The 25,517-nt window shown below is 45.5% G+C and overlaps 1 protein-coding gene across 4 annotated transcripts in view; it reads left to right on the top strand.

Moving 5' to 3' along the window:
- Window positions 1–311: 311 nt before the first annotated feature.
- ATP1A4 (ATPase Na+/K+ transporting subunit alpha 4) overlaps window positions 312–25,517 on the top strand; it is a 35,287-nt gene continuing 10,081 nt past the window's right edge. The window contains exons 1-17 of one of the 4 annotated variants that reach the window (XM_024246403.3): window positions 312–958; window positions 1,948–2,007; window positions 3,830–4,033; window positions 4,829–4,942; window positions 7,827–7,961; window positions 8,234–8,351; window positions 12,999–13,267; window positions 15,383–15,581; window positions 15,823–15,932; window positions 16,133–16,267; window positions 20,122–20,311; window positions 20,456–20,628; window positions 22,454–22,590; window positions 22,984–23,134; window positions 23,453–23,621; window positions 24,963–25,117; window positions 25,350–25,473. In XM_024246403.3, the coding sequence (XP_024102171.1) occupies window positions 812–958; window positions 1,948–2,007; window positions 3,830–4,033; window positions 4,829–4,942; window positions 7,827–7,961; window positions 8,234–8,351; window positions 12,999–13,267; window positions 15,383–15,581; window positions 15,823–15,932; window positions 16,133–16,267; window positions 20,122–20,311; window positions 20,456–20,628; window positions 22,454–22,590; window positions 22,984–23,134; window positions 23,453–23,621; window positions 24,963–25,117; window positions 25,350–25,473 (2,590 nt within the window). In that variant the 5' untranslated portion in view covers window positions 312–811. Of the gene's footprint in view, window positions 959–1,947; window positions 2,008–3,829; window positions 4,034–4,828; window positions 4,943–7,826; window positions 7,962–8,233; window positions 8,352–12,998; window positions 13,268–15,382; window positions 15,582–15,822; window positions 15,933–16,132; window positions 16,268–20,121; window positions 20,312–20,455; window positions 20,629–22,453; window positions 22,591–22,983; window positions 23,135–23,452; window positions 23,622–24,962; window positions 25,118–25,349; window positions 25,474–25,517 lie in introns of those variants that run through there. The other 3 variants (XR_008511874.1, XM_054527034.2, XM_054527035.2) reach the window with 3 other exon arrangements.

Here is a 25,517-nt window from a genome sequence, read left to right as displayed (position 1 = left end):
CCAAGTGCTGGGATTACAGGCGTGAGCCACCGCGCCCGGCCAAATACCCGCTTTATTTTTGAGTCAGCTATTTGGGATAACTCTAAGCCTCCAAAGTCTGCAGGACCACACAAGAACTTTGTTCTAGTTCTGCCCTCGGACTGAAACTCTCTCTGTAGCAGGGCCTGCTCCAATCGTCCTCAAACCCAAAGACGGAGACTTCTAGGTTCTTGGTTAAAACCTTCATGAGGCCTTTGTGACAGCAGACCCGGACCATCGCCAAGGCAAGACTTCTGGATTCTTGGTTAGAACTTTCACGAGGCCTTTGTGATGCCAGACCTGGGTCATTGCCCCAGCAACCACAAGGCCTGGGACTGGGGGGTTCCCAGGTCCCTGAAGCTCACTCCGCGTCCTCACTCTCACTGCATTTCCCACCTGCCTGTGGGCCCTGCAGCATCTTCATCACTGAGGCACCTGGTTACGCTTCACCTCCTGTTTCCTGAGGCCCTCACTGCATTTCCTCACATCTACCTTTTCATCCTTCCGCCCTAGGCTCCTCTCCTCCCTCCTCCCTCACTCCTGACTCTTCCTCTTCCCAGCGGACGGTTCGAGGACCGCTCAGTCTCTCCTCTCTCACTTCCCTTCCTCTCTCTCACCTTCACCACCCAACACCTCCCTCCCTCCCTACCTCTTTCTTTCTGCTCCCTCATTCTCTCCCCACCACTCTCTTCTGGTGGCCCCCTTGCCCGCGCCCCCTCTTCCCTTCCCCTTCCCTCACTCTCTCAGCTTTCTTCCCACAGTTGAGCTCGGGCAGCTCTTTCTGGGGATAGCTATGGGGCTTTGGGGGAAGAAAGGGACAGTGGCTCCCCATGACCAGAATCCAAGACGGAGACCTAAAAAGGGGCTTATCAAGAAAAAAATGGTGAAGAGGAAAAAACAGAAGCGCGATATGGCGGAACTGAAGAAGGAAGTGGTCATGGTGAGGTCACCCAAAGTGGGCGCTGACAGCCACCCTCTGAAAACTCTCCTCCACCTATCTTTAACATCTTACTTTGAGAATGAAACACACAGGCCAGAGCCACATCTCTTCTCTGTTAGGCTTTGGAGGGAAGGAGAGGGTTAAAAAAAAAAAAAAGATACACACAGAGAGACAGGGCAGCTCAACAGCAAACACAGGTGTATTGCAGACACCTGAGGAAGTGGGGGACCAGCTTAATTCCACAGTCCACTGCCACTTACAGGCTGGGGTACTTATAGGGATGGGCGGGAGGGGACTGGGCTGTATGGCCTGCTGCCTGGCAGGATATCGATAAGATGTTCTCATGATGAGGTGATTTTTGGCCCTTGTTTCCACAGAATATAATCATGGCATTCCTTGGACCTTTGCCCAGCAGGATGTGATAGGGATGTTTCTTTAGTGGGGTCTTTGTCTTTAATTGGGCCTTTGTCTGCCCTGTGGTCAGGTGGTTAGGCAGGCTGTTTCTCCAACCCAAACCCCCGTGAAATGTTTCACTTTGACCAAGGCCTGTAAAATAGTGGGGAGCTAGGCCGGGCATGGTGGCTCACACCTGTAATCCCAGCACTTTGGGAGGCTGAGGCGGGCAGATCACCTGAGGTCAGGAGTTCGAGACCAGCCTGGCCAACATGGTGAAACCCCACCTCTAAAAATACAAAAATTAGCTGGGTGTGGTGATGGGCCCCCGTAATCCCAGCTGCTTGGGAGGCTGAGGCAGAAGAAACACCTGAACCCGGGAGGCAGAGGTCGCAGTAAGTCGAGATCTCACCACTGTACTCCAGCCTGGGCAACAGAGTGACTCCATTTCAAAAAAAAAAAAAAAAAAATAGCAGGGAGCTCACAAAATGGAGCAGTCACAGTTTGGACTAACATTCTCCAGTCTGTTTCTCCCCCTCTCCCTGGAAATGACCTGGGCCACCCCCTGTCCCTCAATGCCTCTACTGTCCCCTCAGGATGATCACAAATTAACCTTGGAAGAGCTGAGCACCAAGTACTCCGTGGACCTGACAAAGGTGAGTAAGAAGCTCCCTGAGGAGGCAGAGAGTCTCCAACTCTGACTGTGAGGCTGCCAGGACAAAAGCTGAACTAGGAATCCAGCCCCCTAACTTCAAGTCCAATGTTCCCACCCCTCACCCTCTGCCTGGCCACGTTCCATGGACACTACCTGGAAAAAGCTGAAAATGGTAACTACCCCCAAAGAGAGTTTAGGACTAGATAAGAGAATAAGAATGCTTTAGGGCAGTGCTGGTCAAACATCTTGTCCTTAGGTCTCCTTTACACTCTTAGAATTTATCGAGGACCGCAGAGAGTTTGTGCTTATGTGGCTTACGTCTGTCTACATTTACCACATTAGAAATTAAAATTGAGAGTTTTAAAATGTATTTCTCAATTCATTTAAGAATAACAAAAATAAGGTTATCATATATTCATATATAATATGTTTTGACAAATAACTATTTTTCAAAACAAAAAAATTAGCAGCATCTTACATTTTTGCAAACCTCTTCAATGTCTTGCTTTTTAATAGAAGATAGCTGGATTCTCAAATATTTTCTGTATAAAATCTGTTGTGATGTTATGCCAGTTGGCCGTCAGAAAATTCCACTACATACTCTTAAGAAAATGAGAATAAAAAAAGGCAAACAATGATTTAGTATTACTATGAAAATTGACCTTGTGGACCCCTGAAAGGGTTTTGGGGCCCCTTGGGTGTTTCAGGCAGAGGTTGGGGAGTGGCTGGTGGGGATTGGTAGTTTCTACTATCATTTTCATTAACAGGAAAAAGCACATCAGCTTGTGCACAAGAGTGGAATGAGAATCTATGCATTCATGTTTTTTGTTGGTTTTCTTTTCGATTTATGTTTTTTAAAAATTTATGGGCCAGGTGCCGTGGCTCACACCTGTAATCCAAGGCAGGCAGATCACTTGAGGTCAAGAGTTCAAGACCAGCCTGGCCAACATGGTGAAACCCCATCTCTACTAAAAATACAAAAATTATCCAGGCGTAGTGGCACACACCTGCAATCTCAGCTACTCGGGAGGCTGAGGCAGGAGAATCACTTGAATGCAGGAGAATCACTTGAACCTGGGAGATGGAGTTTGTAGTAAGCCGAGATCATGCCACTGCACTCCAGCCTGGGTGACAGAGTGAGACTCTGTCTCAAAAAAAAAAATGGATAAGTAGATGTACATATTTATGGTGTACATGTATTATTCTGATATAAGCATACAATGTGTAATGATCAAATCAGGGTATTTAGGATACCCATAACCTCAAACATTTATCATTTCTTTGCATGGGAACATTCCAAATCCACTTCTCTAATTATTTTGATACCTATAATAAATTATTAACTATAGTTGCCCTATTGTGCTACCAAACACTAGATCTTATTCCCTCTAAGTTGGAGAGTCAAAGCGTGGTGTTAATATGTTATCAACATTAAGTATTATATTTCATCATGACATTGGCCCTGCACATTATAATTATCTGTATGTATTTATCTCCCCACTGGAGCACCTTAAGGGTAGGGACCATTCTTATTCATGTTGGTATCTTCAGCACCTAAGACCCAAGATAGGTTCTCAAGTTCAAAAAAGTTTGTGAATCAATCCATAAACAAAAACCTTCCTATGTAAGCATGCTAAATGACATCCCTCCTCTAATGCAAATTTTGAAACCTCACCTTATCCAGGAAGAACTTCCAGACTGACCTTCTGAAAGCGTCTTTAGTCTCCAGACCCATCCTGGGGCTCCAAATGTCAGGTTCCCCTTTGCTATGGCTGTTCCTCTTTTCACAGCTCTCTATCCAACCCTATTTCTTCTCTACACAGGGCCATAGCCACCAAAGGGCAAAGGAAATCCTGACTCGAGATGGACCCAATACTCTTACCCCACCCCCCACCACTCCAGAATGGGTCAAATTCTGTAAGCAACTGTTCGGAGGCTTCTCCCTCCTACTATGGACTGGGGCCATTCTCTGCTTTGTGGCCTACAGCATCCAGATATATTTCAATGAGGAGCCTACCAAAGACAACGTGAGTCTGTTCAGCTACTACTAGCCAGCCCTATCTCTGCTTAGCCCCAGACACTCTTTTGCTCAGCAGCCTAGCAATCCTGAAGTCCTCTGGCCCAAATCCCTAATTACATTATTACACTAATGTAATAATGTAATAAATGTACATTAATTATAAATGTAATTGATTGTAATTAATTACAATGTAATTGATTAATTACATTGTAATGAATGTAATTAATTGTAAAATGTAATTAAATGTACATTAATGTAATAAATGTACATTACATAATAATGTAATAAATGTACATTAATGTAATAAACCAAAATCCCTAATACTCCACTTTCTAAGTGCCATCTTGGTTCCTCTCACCTTTTATCTAAAAAGCTTCTGGTCCAGTTCCCTGAGATGCACAATGTCCCCGAAAAACTTGCTGTTCTTTGACGACCTTCCCAATTGATCCCCAAAGCATTTTGCAGTCCCTTTCTCTTCTCCACAATTTTAACCTCATCTCCTTCCTCCCAGCCTCCCTCACGACCCACCCCCTCCATCCAGAGATTAGCCTTCCTGGAGAGAAAGATACAGGCCTTCTCTGACCAGGAATTTTGCTGACGGCTCACCATGGCTCAGGGTTCCTTCACCAGGAAGCCAAGTGTACTGGCTCCACCTCAGATTCTTCTCTATCCCTCTGCTCTCAACTCAGTCTTATGGTCTCTTACACCTGGTGAAACTGCTGTGCCCCTTGCAGACTGATTTTCTGAGGATGAAGAAGAAGACAAGGTCCCACTGATAAATGCTTTCTTTCCCCACCCTCAGCTCTACCTGAGCATCGTACTCTCTGTCGTGGTCATCATTACTGGCTGCTTCTCCTATTATCAGGAGGCCAAGAGCTCCAAGATCATGGAGTCTTTTAAGAACATGGTGCCTCAGGTAGGATTGGAGTGGGAGGATCTAGTGGGAGCAGGAGCAGGATGTGGCCAAATACATAATGATGAAGTCCCATGGAAAATTATATCCTACAATAAGTGAGCTGAGTGAGGTTGGTGATGAGGGGATCAAGGTACTCTATCAGTCCTTAAAAGTGCCTGGAAAAGCTGTGAAACCCTGAGAAAGACATAACATCACCTATGAAGTGCTCTGATCTAGAAGGCAGAATCTGAATCTAAAGAAGAAACACCATACAAACCCCAAATAAGAACATTCTATTTTTTTAAAGAGACAAGTGTTGGTGGGGCTGGGAGGGGGGTGCTGTGGGGGGGGCTGGATTCTTCAAATGTCAATGACCTCAAAGACAAAGAACAGCTGTGGGGATGTTCCATATTAAACATACCAGGCATAGTGGCTCATGCCTGTAATCCCAGCACTCTGGGAGGCTGAGGCAACAGGATCACCCAGGAGTTTGAGATGCTATCTCTACAAAAATAAAATAAAATAAAATAGCTGGTCTACATCTGTAGTCCAAGCTACACAGGCAGCTGAGGCGGGAGGATTACTTGAACCCAGGAATTTAAGTCTATAGTGAACTATGACCAACCTGGGCAAGACCCTATCTCAAAAAAAAAAAATAATAATAATAATAAAAAGAGGCTAAAGAGGCATGACAACTATTCCAAGGGTGGTGGCTCCTGCCTGTAATCCCAACCGTTTGGGGGACCGAGGCAAGAGGACTACTTGAGTCAAGTTCAAGACGGGCCTGAGCAGTATAGTGAGACCTTATCTCTACAAAAAAAAATTTAAAAATTAGCTGAGCGTGCCTGTAGTGCCAGCTACTCAGGAGGCTGAGGTAGGAGGATTGCTTGAGCACGGAAGGCAGAGATTGCGTGCCATTGCACTCTAGCCTGGCAACAGAGAGAGAGAGACGCTTTCTCAAAAAAAAGACAGGGACATGGCAACTAAATGCAATATCTAACCCTAGATCTGATTCTGTGCCAGAGGAGGAAGTAATGCTTTATTTTTACTTTTTATTTTGAGCTTTTATTTTAGGTTCGGGGATACATGTGCAGGTTTGTTACATAAGTAAACTGTGTGTCACAGGGATTTGGTGTACAAATTATTTCATCACCCAGGTAATAAGCATAGTACTTGATAGGTAGTTTTTCTATCCTCACCCTCCTCCCACCCTCCACCCTCAAGTAGGCCTTGGTGTCTGTTGTTCCCCTTCTTTGTGTCCATATGTACTCAGTGTTTAGCTTCCAGTTATAAGAGAGAACATAAGGTATTTGGTTTTCTGTTCCTGTTAGTTTGCTTAGGACAATGTCCTCCAGCTCCACTGAAAATAATGTTTTGAAAGATGTATTGGGTCAATTGGCAAAACTGGAATACTGACAGATTAATACAGTAGATTAAAGTATCATTGTGAAACATACTGAAATTGATAACTACATTGTGGTTATTTAAGATAATGTCTTAATTCTTGGGAAATGCACAACGAAGTTTTTAAGATAAAAGATCATGATGTAGGTAACTTACCCTCAAGTAGTTCAGGAAAAGAGTATATACACAGAGAGAGAGAGAGAGAGAGAGAGAGAGAGAGAGGATGAAAACAAATGACAAAGTAACTGGGGTGAAATGTTAATAGGTGAATCTGGATAAAGGTTATATAGGTGTTCTTGGTACTATTTTTATTCTTGCAACTTTTCTGAAAGTTTAAAATTATTTTCAAGTTAAATGTTTTTTAAAGGTACCTGGAAAGAATACGACGATAAATAGAGGTTCCTAGGCACAGGGCTGGAAACTTGCAAAGGAATAGGCTCCACATTTTCCCAATAGTATGATCATGTTCCAGTAGTAGAGCCCAGGATTTCCTTCTCTCTTTGGTATCGCTTAATTCCTTCCTTGGGTAAGAGTTTTGGGACAAAGTGTTTGGGCAGTTTTGGAGACTAGGAGTTTAGGGATGGTCGGTTAGCTTTTGCTACCTAACAAACTACCCTAAAACTTAGTGGCTTCAAATAGCAAACTCCTGTTTCTCATAATTCTGTGGCTGTGCTGTTCTGGTCTAAGCTGACCTCAGCTGGGGCTGGATGGTCTTAGATGACCTCATTCACATGCCTGGGCCCTCAGCTGAGATGACTGGGACAGCTGGGGCCTTTTTCTTCGTGATCTCTCTTTTTATAGAGAGGTTAGCTTGGGCTTGTTCGTAGGGTGGCAGAGGATTCTCAGAAACAGGAATGCAAGCCCCAGCATGAAAGCACTTTTTTTTTAATTTTTTGAGACAGGGTCTTACTCTGTCACCCAGACTGAAGTGTAGTGACGTGATCACGGCTCACTGCAGCCTTAACCTTCTGGGCTCAAGCGATCCTCCAACTTTAGCCTCCCAAACAGCTGGGACTACAGGTGCATGCCACCACACCTGGCTAATTTTTTTTCAATTTTTGTAGAGACAGAGTCTCACTATGTTGCCCAGTCTGGTCTTAAACTCCTGGGTTCAAGCAATCCTCCCACCTTGGCCTCCTAGTGTGCTGGGATTATAGGTGTGAGCCACCAGTCCTGGCCTGAAAGCACTTTTTAAACTCCTCTTTCCATCACATTCATTCTATGGGCCAAAGCAAGTCACATGGCCAAGCCCAGGTTTAGGGGTAGAGAGAGAGACTCCACCTCTTAATGGGAAGAGCGTCAAAGTCACATTGCAAAGGGCCCTGCAAACAGCATCATGGGAATTTGCAATCTGCCGAAGACACCTTCAAGAATGATGTGGTGGGTGATAGTAAGAAAGGGGAGTAAGGAGGAAGGAGACCAGTAACAGAAGGTTTTAGGCTAACAGCGGGATGGGGAAAGCCAAAAGTTTTGGAAATGATCCTGCACTATCCTCCCATAGCAAGCTCTGGTAATTCGAGGAGGAGAGAAGATGCAAATTAATGTAGAAGAGGTGGTGTTGGGAGACCTGGTGGAAATCAAGGGTGGAGACCGAGTCCCTGCTGACCTCCGGCTTATCTCTGCACAAGGATGTAAGGTGAGGGGATGCAGAAAGCTATGTGAGGGACCCAAGCATGATCTCATGGCAGGGTAGACACCTGGGCTGTTAGAGAAAGTGTAAGCTTATTACTCAGAATCTTGAGAAGTTACAAGTGTAGATTTGATGTTAGAGACAACAGATGTGTAAATTTGTTTCTCTCAGTCTGTCAGTGATGATGTTGGTGACCAGATGAAGACATATTATTTTTGTAAATAAATCTGCCTTTTTTCCTATGCTCACCTTACAACGCATCCCCTCTCCCATCCCAGGTGGACAACTCATCCTTGACTGGGGAGTCAGAACCCCAGAGCCGCTCCCCTGACTTCACCCATGAGAACCCTCTGGAGACCCGAAACATCTGCTTCTTTTCCACCAACTGTGTGGAAGGTGAATATCGAACCATAAGTAGCATAGATTCAAAAGCAGGCACCAAAACATAAAGATTTTAATAACTGTCTTCTCAAGGTAGCAGGGTAGGTAAGAGCCAGTAAACAGTCAAGCTTCTCCATCACGAGCTGTATGACCTCTGGTGAAAGGTCAAGGTCATCATTTCCACATTTGCACAATGATGACAGTAAAAGTCGTTACTCCGTAGATTTTTGTGTGAATTGAGGTAATATATGTAAAATGCCCAGCACAAGGCCTAATACATTGTAAGTGACCTACAATTATTAGCTATTATTTTAGCTTGTGAATGGACTATGCTGTTTAGCTGAAAATGGCACAGAAGGGAGGAAAATTGTTCAGCCCTGCTAAGTCATTCTTCTCCTAAGGTAAGCCCTAACTTCTAACTATTCCCCTATCCAAGAGAAGATATTGGCATTGGAAATTTGAATTACCAGAGGTGCCACTTAGACTTTACCACTTAAACTTTGGCTTTGCTCCTAGAATCTAGGAATCCTTGAACTGGGAGACAGTTCTGGCAAAATGGTAATAAAAAGGGACTGAACATCATTCTGTCAATCTCTCCTTTGCCCTTTCCCCTTAAGGAGGCCTGAAGACTCCATGGAGCACACTTGAAAACCATTATTCATGCTTAAGAACAAATGTTTGGTTATCTAAAAATAGTTCTTTTGTTTGTTTTGTGTTTTTTGAGACAGAGTCTCTCTCTGTTGCCCAGGCTGGAATGCAGTGGTGTGATCTCAGCTCACCGCAACCTCTGCCTCCCAGGTTCAAGCAATTATCCTGCCTCAGCCTCCCAAGTAGCTGGGATTACAGGTGCCCACCACCACGCCCAGTTATTTTTTGTATTTTTAGTAGAGATGGGTTTTCACCATGTTGGCCAGGCTGGTCTCGAACTACTGACCTCAAGTGATCCGCCTTCCTCGGCTTCCCAAAGTGCTGGGATTACAGGCGTGAGCCACCATACCCAGCCTAGAAATAGTTATTTTTTTATTTGAATGCATAATATTTGTTAAATATTATAAATATTATCTCTAATTCCCACAATGCGCACAATACCAGATATTATCCCTATTTTACACATAGCAGACTAAGGTTCAAAGAAATTAAGCACCATATCCAAGAGTACAACTCAATAGAAAGGAGGCGGGTCAGGGATTCTAATGTAGGTCTGTCTCCATATCTCATGCTCCTTCCACAGACCCTGCTCTGTGCTGAAAGATTGCTATTTAATTCGAAAATACCTTAAAGAAGAAGAGTAATGTTAAGACAGAATAGACTATGAGAAAGAATCCAACTAGAAAATAAAATACATATATTAAAAATGTTTTAAAATTGATTGGACAGAAGCAAGTTAGCAAGCTTTCCCCCAAAACACTAGATGTCTACTATTAGATTTTAGGAAAAAATTTGCCCAAGTTTACCCTTACAAAGTAGGGTTTTCATCCGCTAAGTATATGTTCAGATAAAGGGTATGGAGGAAAGTGGTGGTGGCATTTCGACTGGGAAGCAAGCATCTATTTAGATAGAAAATAGTTTTGTAGGAGACTAACAAAACCCAATATGTGGCCAAGAAGGTGGAGTTAGGTTGAAGGAGCTGGGCCGAAGGACTTTCAGTTGAGGAATTTCTCAGCAATTCGCAGACCGATAGCATTTACCCCAGACCAATTTGCCCTTTAACCTTTACCCTAGACTTTTAACCTTTGCCTTAGACCAATTTGCAAATTAGTAGCATAACTTTAACCTTTACCCTTGCCTCCCATGTCTCATCACTGTAGACCTTGACATGGCTGTGGCACAGACTTCTGTTTGGGTTCTCATGCATCTTCAAGGGAGCCCAAGCTATTTCTATGGCAATATATGGAAGGTGTATGAAGGAGCCAGTCTGGCCTGGGGTGCCGGATGCTTGGCCTTCTCAGCCTTCCCCAAGGTTGACATCAACTTTAGACACACTGAGACTAATTATTAAATCCTGTTTCTCCAAGAGTGAGGAAACCATAGCAGAAGGAATATAATAGAAGAACTAGACTAAACCGTGACACAAGATATATGTAGGTGACACCATACACTACCCACCCTCCTCCACCCGACCCAAAATAGGAAACTCCTCAGCATCTCTCAAGTATTTCAGCATCTTCATTCCACAGGACCCAATATATGCCTTTGGCAACCAGTTTGAAGCCCATCTATAGAATGCCTCGGCCTGGGAACCTTTTCAGGATTCCTCCTCCACATAAACACTGACCTGACCTGTCTGCTCCTTGAGTAGGACCCTGCTCTCAGACTCACACAGCTAAAGGCAACCTTAGAAAACGGAGACCACCACGTGCAACAATGTTCATGGGAGCTCCCAAATTAGAGCTGCTCCTACTAAGTCACAAGTATGATTCTATATTGGTTCTACTGGAAACCCTAAGTTCATCTAAATGATGAGAAGAAAGAAACTAATTTTCAAGTGCCTATGATGTGCCTAACCTTCTTCTAGACTCTTAAAAATATTCAGTCCTCACAGTTTAGTAAGTGCTTTCATTCCATTTTAAAGATGAGGAAGCCTGACTCTCAGCGTTTAAGTAACTTGCCCCAAGGAAAAGAGCTAGTAATTTAGAAAGTTGAACTTCCAGCCCTGAGTCTTTCTGCTTTTAAAATAAATGCAGTTTCAGTGATATGCTGCCTGTCTGAGTGATTCTGACTCTGATCTTAATGGTAGAAATTTCAGCCATTATGGTAAAGCAGGAAGAATTACTTTAAGAAAAGAATTTTGTTATGCCCCTCATTTCAAGGTGAGTGGCCTGCATCATGTGTGTGTAAAGCTAAACATGATGTCCAAGCTGCCCTTCTGACTGGGGCAGTGCTGGTGGAGAGGAAACAGGGACCTCATAAGTACAGAAGCCCAGCTGTTATGGCCCATGCTACCCAGCAGAGGTCAGACTGGCTCCAGCCAGCAAAGCAGGGAGGGGGCGCAGGTTAGAGCAGGATTTCTCAACCACTCACATTTGGGGCTGGCTAATTCTTTGTTGTGCAGGACAGGAAGGCTGTCCTGTGTGTGGCAGGATGTTTAACAGCATCCCTGGCCTCTACCCACTGCATGCCAGTAGCAGCCTTCTCCCACCCCAGTTGTGACAACCACAAATGTCTCCAAGCATTGCCAAATGTCCCCGGGGAAGGGGGTTGGTGGGTGGGGAAGGGGGTTGGTGGGTAAGGATTGCCTCCAGTTGAGAACCAACTGGGTTAGGGGATAAGGGGATGTTGGAACATAGGGCACTACCAGAAGGGTAACCACTATTCTTGGGATCTAGAAACTCCTCAGCTGCTGAGGGTAAGATGAGAACTATATAGGCAATAGAAGATACTCAGATTAAGTATAATAAAGGCCTTCTTGACAGTGAAGGCAATTAGGCAATAAAATTGGGTATTTCAGGAGAACTGTGAGACCTCTTCAGAGATTTGTCAGACTAGAAGACCTTTATTTGTATAAACTAAATATGAGGAGAGCACAACATAATGACCTCTCAGAGGGCCTTGAGTCTCCACTTTGTTTTTGACCATTGACAGCTTCCTCTTTGTAGGAACCAAACCAAACAGCTTCCTCAATTCAGACATGGCATGTCTTGGGTGACCATCTCTGATGGAAAAAAAAAAAGAAACAGCTTTTTTTTTTTTCTCTACACTTACACTGAACACAGAACACTTCTGTGTCCAACATGTGTAGACAGTTCTCCCCACCAACAACCAGTTCTTCAAAGGACGATGATTGGGTGTCCTATAATTCAATTCAGCTCTGATACAATCCACCTGGAGATAGCATCAGATCTCACAGGTTAGGGCTCAGCCCCACAAGACAGTCCCTAACTCTAGACCCCAATCGCAAGTCCTAGGTTATGGCCTGACTATAAATTGGGGTTCCCACGACTCCCTCTTCAGGTTTGATTAATTTGCTAGGATGGCTCACAGAACTCAGGGAAACACCTTACTTAGGTTTACCCATTATTATAAAGGATATTACAAGGATACAGATGAACAGTCATACGGAAGAGACGCATAGGACAAGGCACGTGGGAAGGAGCATGGAGGAGCGTCTGTGCCCTCTCCTGTCCAGGGTGCCCTCCGGTAACCCTCCACATGGTCATACACGTAGACACTTTCCAAACCCAGTCCTTTGAGGTTTTTAATGGAGATTTCATTACATAGGTATAATCGATTACATTATTGGCCATTGGTGATCAACTCAACCTTCATCCCTCCTCCCCTCCAAAGAGGTCAGTCCATGAACTGCAAGTTCCAACTCTCCAATCACATGGTTATCTGCCCTGGCCACCAGCCCCATCCTGTGGCTATCCAGGAACCCACCGAGAGTCACCTCATTAGAACAAAGATACTCCTATCACCCAGGAAATTCCAAGGCATTTAAGAGTTCTGTGTCAGACACTCATATCACTCAAGAAATTACAAAGGTCTCAGGAGCTCTGTGTCCAGAACTGGGTCAAAGACCAAATATTAGAACAAAAGATTCTCCTGGCACCCCTACCTTTAAGGGTTTTAGAAGTTCTATGTCAGGAAGTGGGGGCAGAGACCAATATCTATACTTCTTATCATATCACAACATCACATTGCCCTCTCCTGCTTCATCCACAGGAACCGCCCAGGGTATTGTGATTGCTACGGGAGACTCCACAGTGATAGGCAGAATTGCCTCCCTGACATCAGGCCTGGCGGTTGGCCAGACACCTATTGCTGCTGAGATCGAACACTTCATCCATCTGATCACTGTGGTGGCCGTCTTCCTTGGTGTCACTTTTTTTGTGCTCTCACTTCTCTTGGGCTATGGCTGGCTGGAGGCTATCATTTTTCTCATTGGCATCATTGTGGCCAATGTGCCTGAGGGGCTGTTGGCCACAGTCACTGTGAGTAGACAGGGTGGAAAATGGCCTCAGGGTGGACAAACCACCCCAGGGAAAAGGGATCACTAGCATCTCTTTTGTTGTTGAACCTTTCAAGTGCAGAGTCTTCCTGATATGTACATAGGTATCAGGAAGAATTTAGTTCTCAATATTATACTGACTCCTTCTGCCCATATATTTTGGTGTCTTCTCTTTCCTCAATGAGAGAGGAAGCAAGTTTCAATGGAAAATGCATTGGATTATCAGTCACTGAGAGTGAGTTCTAGTATTGGCTAAATCACTTAACATCTCCAGACCTCAATTTATTCATCAGTTTATGGAGGAAGATTAATTTGGAATTATAGAATCCTACAGGAAAGGACTTCAAAGATCATATAAATTCAACCTTTCAACCAGTGCTGAATATCCTTTATAAAACCCATGGGAGATGATTATTATTTCTATTAATTGGGAAGCTCACCCCTTTCTATCTCAATTCATTTCATTGTTGGCTTGCTGTATTTAAATTTCATTGTGTTAAGCAGAACTATAAATCCCTGTTTGTCCTAAGTTTCCCAGCTGAAGAAACACAAAATAAGTCAATTCTTTCTCTTCCACAGACTAGCCCTTTAGATTTTTGATGGTAGCCATTATGCCCCCTCAAACTCTTGTGGTAGCAGGTGAAGTAATCCCTCTTCCCTTAGCCATTCTTCCTATGACATGGTCTGTAGGCCACCTGTCTTGATGATCACCTGTTGAGGGTATGCTCTAGTTTGTCAATATTCTTAAAAGAGAAATGACAATAATACTTGGGGTGTGTTTGGACTAGCACAAAAATGTAGGGACTAGTGATATTATGTAAATAAATTATAACCCCTAATCCTATTATTAGAAGTCCATACTTACATAACCACAGCCTAAGAATTCATTAGCTTTTAAAACAATCTTGCCTCACACTTGACTTACATTGTCTTTACAATCAACAAAAGTCTTTTCGTTTAAATGATTTTTCAAGTCCTTTTCAATGCTGTGATATTATTGTTATCTCCTCCACATTCTTTGTTTAAACTATTGGTCTGCCGGGCGCGGTGGCTCTCACCTGTAATCCCAGCACTTTAGGAGGCCGAGGTGGGTGGATCACGAGGTCAGGAGATCGAGACCATCCCGGCTAACACAGTGAAACCCCGTTTCTACTAAAAATACAAAAAAAAATTAGCCAGGCATGGTGGCTGGCGCCTGTAGTCCCAGCTACTCGGGAGGATGAGGCAGGAGAATGGCTTGAACCCGGGATGCGGAGTTTGCAGTGAGCTGAGATCATGCCACTGCACTCCAGCCTGGGCGACAGAATGAAACTCCGTCTCGAGAGAAAAAAAGAACTATTGGTCCAACATCCCCTCCACACCTAGCATCTTATACCACCATAAAAGATTAGCTATCTATGTGGTCCCTGGAAGGATTGGACTTAAAGAGGTGTGGCCTAAACTTGAATGAAAAAGAGACTGCTGAATAGGAAAGATGCAAAGATCCTGAGGGAGCGGAATATTCCAGGGGAGAATAAAGAGGATCCCTGTCTATGATACCCTGGTAAAGAAATACACTCTTTTTTGGCCAGGCACGGTGGCTCACATCTATAATCCCAGCATTTTGGGAGGCCAAGGCGCGCAGATCACTTGAGCCCAGGAGTCCGAGACCAGCCTGGCCAACATGGTGAAACCCTGTCTCTACTAAAAATACAAAAATTAGCTGAGCATGGTGGTGCATGCCTTTAGTCCGAGCTACTCGGGAGCGAAGAATTGCTTTAACCTGGGAGATGGAGTTTGCAGTTAGCCAAGATCATACTCTGCACTCCAGTCTGGATAACACAGAGTGAGACTCTGTCTCAAAAACAAAAACAGAAAAAGACATTTTTTAAAAAATACACTCTTTTTTGAAACTCTTACCATAAAGCACAAACCACAGTCACTTTCCTAATTTCCTTTACCACAGCCAGAAATGAAATGTTTAAAGAGTAGGTGGGAACAAAAGGGAAATAAGTACAAAAAATTAAAATAGCATTAAAAATGATCAAATATCCACAATGCAAAATGGTGTGAGTATTACATCTCCCGTGTGTATTCTCTCCTCTCTTCTTGGCTTTAGGTGTGCCTGACCCTCACAGCCAAGCGCATGGCGCGGAAGAACTGCCTGGTGAAGAACCTGGAGGCGGTGGAGACGCTGGGCTCCACGTCCACCATCTGCTCAGACAAGACGGGCACCCTCACCCAGAACCGCATGACCGTCGCCCACATGTGGTTCGATAAGACCGTGTATGAGGCCGACACCACCGAAGAACAGACTGGTGACTAGTGGTATTGGTGGAACAAGAGTGGAGGGATTTGGGGGATGTGATGAGTGAGCTGAGAGAGAATGGTGAGTCCAGACAGACAGGAGGGAGCCTGAAAGTGGAGTGGAGAAGAGGGAGGTGTGAAGGAAAAGAAATGCTGCTCCTGTGAAGTATCTGGGTGCCAAAGAGGATGTGAATAACCGCTTGCTTAAAATTCTCATTCCCTGCTCACAATTCTTCTTTTCTTTCTCCCTAGGAAAAACATTTACCAAGAGCTCTGATACCTGGTTTATCCTGGCCCGAATCGCTGGCCTCTGCAACCGGGCTGACTTTAAGGCTAATCAGGAGATCCTGCCCATTGCTAAGGTGTCAGGCCCAAGGGGAAGAGGGTACCTCAGTGTCCAGGGTGTAACCTGCCCTCTCCCAAAAAATCCTCTCCTGGAGCTCAGTAATTTCCCCCCAGGTACCCGCCCTCCCCATTTGTCCCCTCTCCATGTTGCCACAGGTATGCCTCATGCCCAGGTAGCATGCCCCTGGGGCTTACTATACAAACCCCATCCTGGCAGAGAGCCACAACAGGTGATGCTTCCGAGTCAGCCCTCCTCAAGTTCATCGAGCAGTCTTACAGTTCTGTGGCAGAGATGAGAGAGAAAAACCCCAAGGTGGCAGAGATTCCCTTTAATTCTACCAACAAGTACCAGGTACAGAACCCACAAAGGTAGGAGAATGGTGGTGGGGAATGGGCTTATCATTGGGAAAAGGGGAGCTTTGCCTCTGCCTTCAACTTCATCTCTGAGCAGCAGAGGAGCTCAGTAGAACCTGCATCCCAATTAACAGAAGACTCGCATCAAGAGAACGTGACAAACAGGTAAAGAGAGGCGAAACAGGTGATAAAGGAAGAGGCATCAGTCAGTCCTATGCAGAGATCTGAGCTGTGCCACTTGGGGAAAAAGCGAGTCATAAAATTCTCTCTGAAATGTCTGTAGATAGCAAAAGCTGGTTGGTGAAAGTCATGTTAGAGTCACATGGGCAGCTGTTAGGAGGCCCCTCTGTGTCTACTAGGAAATTTGCCACTGCGGAATTAGGTTGCATTTGCAGACACTTTATTTCATTAGCCATCAAGTATTTCCTTTCACCCCACACTTGACTTGCAGTTCTTGTGGCTGCCAGTGGTTAGGCGATCAGGGGTCTCTGCCTGCATTGGCACCTGATCCTCTCCCCTGTGTGTCTTGTATCTTCTTTTCTGATAAGGACGCAAATCATATTAGATTAGGGCCTCCCCTACTTCTATGTAACCTTAACTAATTACGTGTGTTCGTGTTTGTGAAGTTTTTCATTTCCCAGGAACATTTTGGTCCACTCTCTGGGGAGGAGTGGACAAGAGCAGGGGAAATGCTGAGTGAGGGACCATGAAGGGACAGGAAAGAGTCTTTCTCTCCAAAGTAGAATCTGGGCAGACTGAAGAGAGGGTTATGGTAGGAATCAGGAATAGTGGCATTATCAGAACTGGAGCTTTGCCAGGCGCGAGCTGAGTTCCACAGGGCAATCATGATTTGCTCAGGGAAGTAGATTCTTCAACTCCATGCATTACTGAAAAGGTCAGATATTCAGGTGTGGGTAAAATGTCTCAGAGAAGATGACAATGAGACTCCCAAGTCTGCTGGTATCTTTTTTTTTTTTTTTTTTTTTTTTTTTTTGAGATGGAGTTTTGCTCTTGTTGCCCAGGCTGGAATGCAATGGCACGATCTTGGCTCACTGCAACCTCCACCTCCTGGGTTCAAGGGAGTCTCCTGTCTTAGCTTCCCAAATAGCTGGGATTACAGGCATGTGCCACTGCGCCCGGCTAATTTTTTGTGTTTTTAGTAGAGACAGGATTTTACCATGTTGGCTATGCTGGTCTCGAACTCCTGACCTCAGGTGATCCACCCCCCTCAGCCTCCCAAAGTGCTAGGATTACAGGCGTGAGCCACCGTGCCTGGCGTCTATATAAATTTTTTTTAACTGAATTACTCATAGTTTTACACTGAAAACTGAGTAAGTAAGGGTTAAATAGATCTATCCTTTTCTGTCTCAACTGGTTTTTAGTCAATGTAATTAAAATAGGTCTCTTAGGCCCAAATGGCAAACTTATTCCCATTTTTTTCTGATGTTTAGTGGCCTCACTAGTCTGACAGGAATTCTGTGGCTTGGCAGGGCCTTTGACGGCAGCATAGCCTTTAACTGGAAAGAATTAGGTACCTCTCCCTTCATGTGATTCAAAATAAAAGCAAAACATATTCACAGCATTTGTTGGGGCACCCAACAAATAGTGACTTTCTCTCAAAGGACTCTGTTGGTGCCTCTTCTGAGCTACTGAACATGCGGCTCAAATGGCAGACTTGTCCTCAGTGGTTCACCGAGTGTGACAGGCTGTCCCACTGGCCACCAAGCTCTGGCAGGCACTTGCTCTGGGAGGCCCTCAGTTTGCTGCCTTCCTTAGCTTGCCCTAAAGGTGGAGACTCCAGTCTTTGCAAGAGACATCTGAGACTGCTGGCGGTTTGCAGAGCTTGGTCTGTTTCCCTCTGAGATAAAAATGAAACGAAGAAAATGCTCTGTTCCAGCATTTCCAGACTTCTCCCTCCGTCTCTTTTATATGTAATTTTCTATCAAGATGTGATTTTCTTCCGTGACCAGATTACTAGTAGGTCTTGCCATCACCTCCTGGGCCCTTCACTTATTCAACACATTTTACTGAGCACTTAGAAAACTGAGCTCTTTAAACGTTTTCCAGCTTTCTGCTTAAGTGAGTTACGGTTCTTCCTCTTAATTGCTTAAGCATATTTTGAATGTAACTGAACAAATGAACAGAACAGTTGTAACCACGTTTCTTGCACTGGTTTCCCACCCTGCTTACCCTGTGGGCAGTACAGTCTGGCCTCCTCTGCACTCCCGCTGTTCCTTTCAATGCGTCGATTTTGTTCTCAACAGGCGACCTAGCGGGCATTTCCTGTCCATCACAAGAGGAACCCCATGGAGAGCTCCTTTTCATACATCAGAGATCAAGAGGAAATGCAAAACCCACATTTCTCTCTCCTTGCTGCGGGTTGTCCCCTCGGGTTCATTTCATGAATGTGCCCTTTCCCTCCCCGACCACAGCCACAAGGACTCCCATGCCCAACCGCACTAGCTAGCCCCTCTCAGGAGACTTCTCACGCTTTTAGGAGACAGAGGCCCAGGGACTAGAATGACTAACTTATTTTTGGATTGTATTTCACAGTTTTCAAAGTATTTTCTACACTATCTCTTATAAAAATCCAATGAAGGGTCAGGTGTGGTGGCTCATGCCTGTAATCCCAGCAGTTTGGGAGGCCAAGGTGGGCAGATCACCTGAGGTCAGGAATTCAAGACCAGGCTGACCAACATGGTGAAACCCCCGTCTCTGCTAAAAATGCAAAAAATCAGCCAGGCATAGTGGCGGTGCCTGTAATCCCAGCAGTTTCGGAGGCCAAGGTGGGTAGATCACCTGAGGTCAGGAGTTCAAGACCAGCCTGACCAGCATGGTGAAACCCCCGTCTCTGCTAAAAATGCAAAAAATCAGCCCGGCATAGTGGCAGTGCCTGTAATCCCAGCTACTCGGGAGGCTGAAGCAGGAGAATCACTTGAACCCAGAGGCAGAGGTTGCAGTGGGCTGAGATCACACCACTGCACTCCAGCCTGGGCGACAGAGTGAGACTCCATCTTCAAAAACAAAAACAAAACACAACAAAAAAACCCATGAAGGAGGCAAGGCAGAGGCTTTTATGTTTTGTCGAAGGAACTAAGATTTTGCAAAATTAAACGGACTGACCTGAGGTCATAATGCATTCTTGCTGGCCCCCAGAACACAGGTCTTTGGATTTTTTTTTTTTTTTTTTTTTTTTTGAGACAGCATCTGGCTCTGTCACCCAGGCTCGAGTGCAATAGCGCAACCTTGGCTCACTGCAACCTCTGCTTCCAGGGTTCCAGCGATTCTCCTGCCTTAGCCTCCCAAGTGGCTGGGATTACGGGCACAAGCCACCATGCCCAGCTAATTTTTGTATTTTTAGTAGAGACGGGGGTTTGCCATGCTGGCCAGGCTAGTCTTGAACTCCTGACCTCAAGCAATCCACCCGCCTTGGCCTCCCAAAGTGCTGGGATTACAGGAATGAGCCGCTACACCTGGCCTTCAGACTCTTTTTCTTTCCTGTCTACTCTGCTTTCTTTCTTTGCCAGCCCTACTGTTTCTGCTCTCTCGCCATCCAGTTGGCAAGGATGCAGGGGAAAAGTGAGAGTGCCTGGTTCTGCCCCCAGGGAGCTTCAGGCTGAGAAGATAATAGAGATTCCTGTGCAAATAATACCAGGCTGCACTTTGCTAGAAAAAGGAGGAGGGGCTGGGCTCAACCTGGGGCAAGATGTGACTGGGGAGGGGAGGGAACAAAAGAAATGGGGGTATGAAACACATTGTCTGTCTTTTTACCTTTGAAACCTTCCCCTTCTTTTTGCCCCTGATCCTTGGTCTCTCCTCCTGTCCCATCAGTGCTCCCTCTGCTCTCCCTAGATGTCCATCCACCTTCGGGAGGACAGCTCCCAGACCCACGTACTGATGATGAAGGGTGCTCCGGAGAGGATCTTGGAGTTTTGTTCTACTTTCCTTCTGAATGGGCAGGAGTACTCAATGAACGATGAAATGAAGGAAGCCTTCCAAAATGCCTATTTAGAACTGGGAGGTCTGGGGGAACGTGTGCTAGGTGAGGAGCTTTGGGAGAAGTTTTTAAAAGAATGGCATCAAAATGGTTATTATCCGTGGGGTGAGAAATCAAGGATGTTGGGGTAAGCAGATAGGAATGTAGAATGCTGGATGACTACTGGTCCCTCCCTCTGTCTCTCTCCAGGCTTCTGCTTTTTGAATCTGCCTAGCAGCTTCTCCAAGGGATTCCCATTTAATACAGATGAAATAAATTTCCCCATGGACAACCTTTGTTTTGTGGGCCTCATATCCATGATTGACCCTCCCCGAGCTGCAGTGCCTGATGCTGTGAGCAAGTGTCGCAGCGCAGGAATTAAGGTAAATACTTGCCCAGCCCAGGAGCCCCTCACCTGTCACAAGTTGAAGCATCTACTAGAAGGCCTTGTGCAGAGTAGATGCTTAATAATCTTAGTTTAATTGAGCCGATTTCTGTTTCCTTGGGCTTATGATTTTTACTTAATAGTAAGTTTCCTCTCTAGTTAGAATTCTACTTGCATTGAACATTAGAATCACCAGGGAGGCTTTAGAAATCGGATATCTAGGACACACCCCAGACCGATTTAATTAGAAACTCTCAGGGTAGGATCCTGGCAACAGTATTTTTAAAAACTTTCCTGGAGATTCCAGTGAGCAGAGAAGTTTGAGAACCAGTGTCCAGCCCAGTGCTTCTCAGACCAACGTGCGTGCAGATCCCTCAGGGGTTGTTTTGAAATGCAGATCTGGCTTCAGAAGGTCCAGGGAAACCTGAGAGACTGCATTTTTAACGAGCTCCCAGGCGATGCTGTTGCTGCTGGTCTGCAGACCACACTAGGAATAGCAAAGTGCTAGAAGACGTCGTGTAAATGTGATGCCGAGATGGGTGGTAAAAGGGTAAGGCTAGGAGGGCTGGGGCTCTGGATCAGGCAATAGTGAGAATGAGATATTGAGAGCTGAAGGATCTTCAATGGGTGTGAGCAGCTGCCCTAAGAGGTATATGCCCAGGTGTAAAAACTGGAAACCAAAAATCAGTCAGAGCAAGAGTGAAAGTTCAGCTTCAAAACAAACCCAGAGGTAGAAAATCCTCTTTGATCAGGGTGGGCCTTGAACTTCATGGGATGGCAGCAATAGAATTCTTCAAATTCTGAGATGTTCTGTGTCTCATGGTTTCCCAGGTCAAATTCTAAGACTCATCATATACATCTTTACAGCTTAGATATAGACACCTTCCTTGCTCATACCTTACATTCTGGATTACCTGTATATTCCGGCTCCTAGACTTGGGGGATTGGAGTTATTTAAGGAGAACTAGGTGTTCTCTGTTGGAACTGGCTTTATGTTAGACCTGTGACCGTTGGCAGTTTGTCCGGGGTCAGTCTGGGCCATGTGTGCTGGGAGGGACTTGGGAACCCTGGGCATTGGTTTCCAGGTAGTGATCATTCCTCCATTCCTTCATTCAGTAATTTGTTTGTTCATGGCTTACTATGTGCTAGGCATTGTGCTACGGCAGGAAACTTTACAAGGAAGCCACCCTTGCAGAGCTGTCAGTCCAGTGGGGAAGAGAGATAAACAGGCAATCACCATACAGAGAAGTGTGGCAAGTGCTGAAATATGGCAGGAACGGAATGCTGTGAAAGCACGCGGCCTGGGTATTCATCTTTGGGTAGAAATGGGACAGGACTAGGTACCAGGTATCCAAAACCAAGCTGAAACAAAGGCGCAGGGTGAGGCCACAGAAAGAAGAAAGGTAGAGTGAGAATTTCAATGCACTGGGCCTTAGATGAAATTTTGCTAGGCAGATGGATTATTCCAGACATTCCTTTATTACCACTTGTTCTATGTGTAGGTGTTTCTGTCTTTGCACTTAAGGAAGCAGAATAGCTTCTGGAGCAATTAAATGAAATTCTGAATATAGTCAAATCTCTGGCTTATTCCTGGTAAATTTAGGACCCAAATTGTCCTGTTTTATGGTCTCATGGTCTTGACCCACTCCCAAGGGTTGAAATCACAGTAGCATGGTTTTTGGTCTACACCACAAGTTCTTGGGAATGAGCGACTAAAACCCTTGTTGAAAAAAGCAGTGGTCTGTCAGTTCTTAGAGGAGAAAAATGAAGGATCCAGGCTCTGAAGATGATTCTGCTCCTCTTCCCTCCCCTTCCCAATGCAGGTGATCATGGTAACAGGAGATCATCCCATTACAGCTAAGGCCATTGCCAAGGGTGTGGGCATCATCTCAGAAGGCACTGAGACGGCAGAGGAAGTTGCTGCCCGGCTTAAGATCCCTATCAGCAAGGTTGATGCCAGGTGAGATCACTAAAGAACTCAAGATCTGCCATGTTCCCTCCATCCCCAGCCTGCCCTACCCAGATGCCACTTTACTAACGTTCTTGGAGTCTCCTTCAATAGGTAGGATGTGTGGGGTTTACACTACAAAGTAAAACATAATAGGAAAATAAAGTGAATATGTCAGTGGGTTTTCAAAGGAAGCAAGATGAAGAAAGAGGTAAAGAGAGGAGTGGTTGGCAAAAGTGTGGGGAGAGAATAGGATGTGTCAATTTTGGGACAATATAGGGCTGAGGACAAGTGAGGAGACTAGGTTGAAAGAAGAAGCAATGAAGCTATAGTCAAGATTGGCACCGAGACCCCTGGTGAATTCTCAACACTCAAAACTAGCTTTTTGAAATTATTTTCCCTCAGTGCTGCCAAAGCCATTGTGGTGCATGGCGCAGAACTAAAGGACATACAGTCCAAGCAGCTTGATCAGATCCTCCAGAACCACCCTGAGATCGTGTTTGCTCGGACCTCCCCTCAGCAGAAGCTCATCATTGTCGAGGGATGTCAGAGGCTGGTAAGGAAGGAAAAGGAGCCCCAAGGAAACTGGCAGAACACCTGTGGCTTAGCCCCGTTCCAAAACAAGCAGAGGAACATGTGGGCTGGGCTAGAGGAGACTCCAGAGAGTACCCCATCTGGAACCTCCATGGTGGCCTTCAGTTTGGGGGCTCCCTGAAAGTTTAAATATCTCAGGAGGAGTGGGAGAAGGACAGGAGCCCTAGACCAAGCATGGTTACATCAGGAAACAAGGGATGTAGAAAGCGTACTGATCTTTGGGACTAGTTCTGGATCTAATGCAATAAATTTTTCACTCCCTCTGTCTGGACTTCCTCAGGGAGCCATTGTGGCCGTGACGGGTGATGGGGTGAACGACTCCCCTGCGCTGAAGAAGGCTGACATTGGCATTGCCATGGGCATCTCTGGCTCTGACGTCTCTAAGCAGGCAGCCGACATGATCCTGCTGGACGACAACTTTGCCTCCATTGTCACGGGGGTGGAGGAGGGTGAGGAGGCAGGGTGACCAGGGTGGAGACTTCAACCTTGGACTCAGGTGGGGGTTGGTGTACATCCCCTCTTTCCGTTTTCCCGTCATCCAACCTCCATGAGCCTGTACAGGCTCAGAAGAAAATCACTGTAAGACTAAATTTTGCAAATTAGATCAGCTGGTACATAGACCATCACTATCTGCAACGCCTTTTGATGAGATTGGAGAAAAGTCCCCTTTATTCATTTTATTTTCCTATCAGGGAGACTGAGACTCTGGTATACACAATATCTTCATTGTCCTCTCACTGGAATTCAAGTAGGCCCACAGCCAATTCCAAGACATAGCCACACCCCTGGGAATATTCCATGCACCGCAATCTTTAGGAGGGTCCCCTAGGAACCTGTTGCCTAAATAATGGTGATACATCAGGATCAGCTGGAGCTTGACCCATGAATTGACTGCATAAGCCCAATTACACACCCTCTTCCCCAGAGAATTGTGAAGAGAATGCCCTCCTGCGAACAGGAGGGACCAAGAATTCTGCATTCCAGGTTCCCTGCTTTCTGCCTGGAGCTATCTTACTAAAACATATGGCAATCCACATCATAATAATGATTACCATTTTATTGAAACCTTGTATAATCCTGACACTTTGCTTGGTATTTTATATCCACTCAATTCAGTAAGTTCGTTTGAACACTGATTATGTGGGAGGCACTATGCTTGATGCTGGGGATACAACAGTAGGGAGAACAAAGACACAAATCCCTGCCCTCATGTAACTTAATTTCTAGTGGGGATGACAGACAATAAAATAAGTAAATTACATAGTATGGTAGAAGGAGATAAGTGCCGTGGGACAGACCAAGCAGAGAGTGCAGAGAGGGATTTGATCTTTGAAAAGGCAGTCAAAGATGGATGCAGCAATCTTACAAGGCAGGAGGAATGAAGCTCACAGAGGTGAGGGTGCCCAAGGTCACAGCTAGCTATGGCAGAAGATGGGATTTGAACACAAGCCTGTCCCAAGCCCTGGATGTTTCCATTTCAGCCTTAATCTTGTAAAGGCTTTTATACTGACATTCTCAAACATTGCAGGATTAACCAGGCCCAACCCTGCTAATTTTCAGAGATCAGATAACGTTAACTAGGGTGAATCTAAGAACAAAGAGTACACAGACAGCATGGCTCTGATTAAAAGGCACACAATTTAGGAATACTGGGACCCTGGAGGTCTAGGACCTCCAGACCCTTTCCTGGACTGTGACACTTCTTTGAGGTGGCCTGTCTGTCCCGGAGCTGGTTTGAGGGAGGCGTGTTCTCCCAGGGCTTCTCACAGGAGGTTGTCCATCCTCCCCAGGCCGCCTGATCTTCGACAACCTGAAGAAATCCATCATTTACACCCTGACCAGCAACATCCCCGAGATCACGCCCTTCCTGATGTTCATCATCCTCGGTATACCCCTGCCTCTGGGAACCATAACCATCCTCTGCATTGATCTCGGCACTGACATGGTAAGGGCCAAGCTGGTGAGAAAGAGATTCCTAGAATTCTGCCTCCTAAGCTCCCTGCTTTCCGCCTGGAGCTATCTTACTAAAACTCATGACAACCCACTTATGACCCGGCTCTCGCACCTCCTGCGAGATGGATTGAGGCTGCATCAAGACAGGATGGTAGAGCTTGAATTACTGCTGGGTTTCCTTCTGAACTTTGTGACCGCTGTCGTCCCCACCCTCCATCCTCCAGGTCCCTGCCATCTCCTTGGCTTATGAGTCAGCTGAAAGCGACATCATGAAGAGGCTTCCACGGAACCCAAAGACGGATAATCTGGTGAACCACCGTCTCATTGGCATGGCCTATGGACAGATTGGTGCGCCCAGAGGAATGAGGGGTGGAGGGAGCAGGGAGTGGTTG

Source organism: Pongo abelii, chromosome 1 (assembly GCF_028885655.2).
Source record: "Pongo abelii isolate AG06213 chromosome 1, NHGRI_mPonAbe1-v2.0_pri, whole genome shotgun sequence".
Lineage (NCBI taxonomy): Eukaryota > Metazoa > Chordata > Mammalia > Primates > Hominidae > Pongo > Pongo abelii.
Note: the sequence above shows the minus strand (reverse complement) of the source record. Positions and strands in the feature narration are given on the sequence as shown.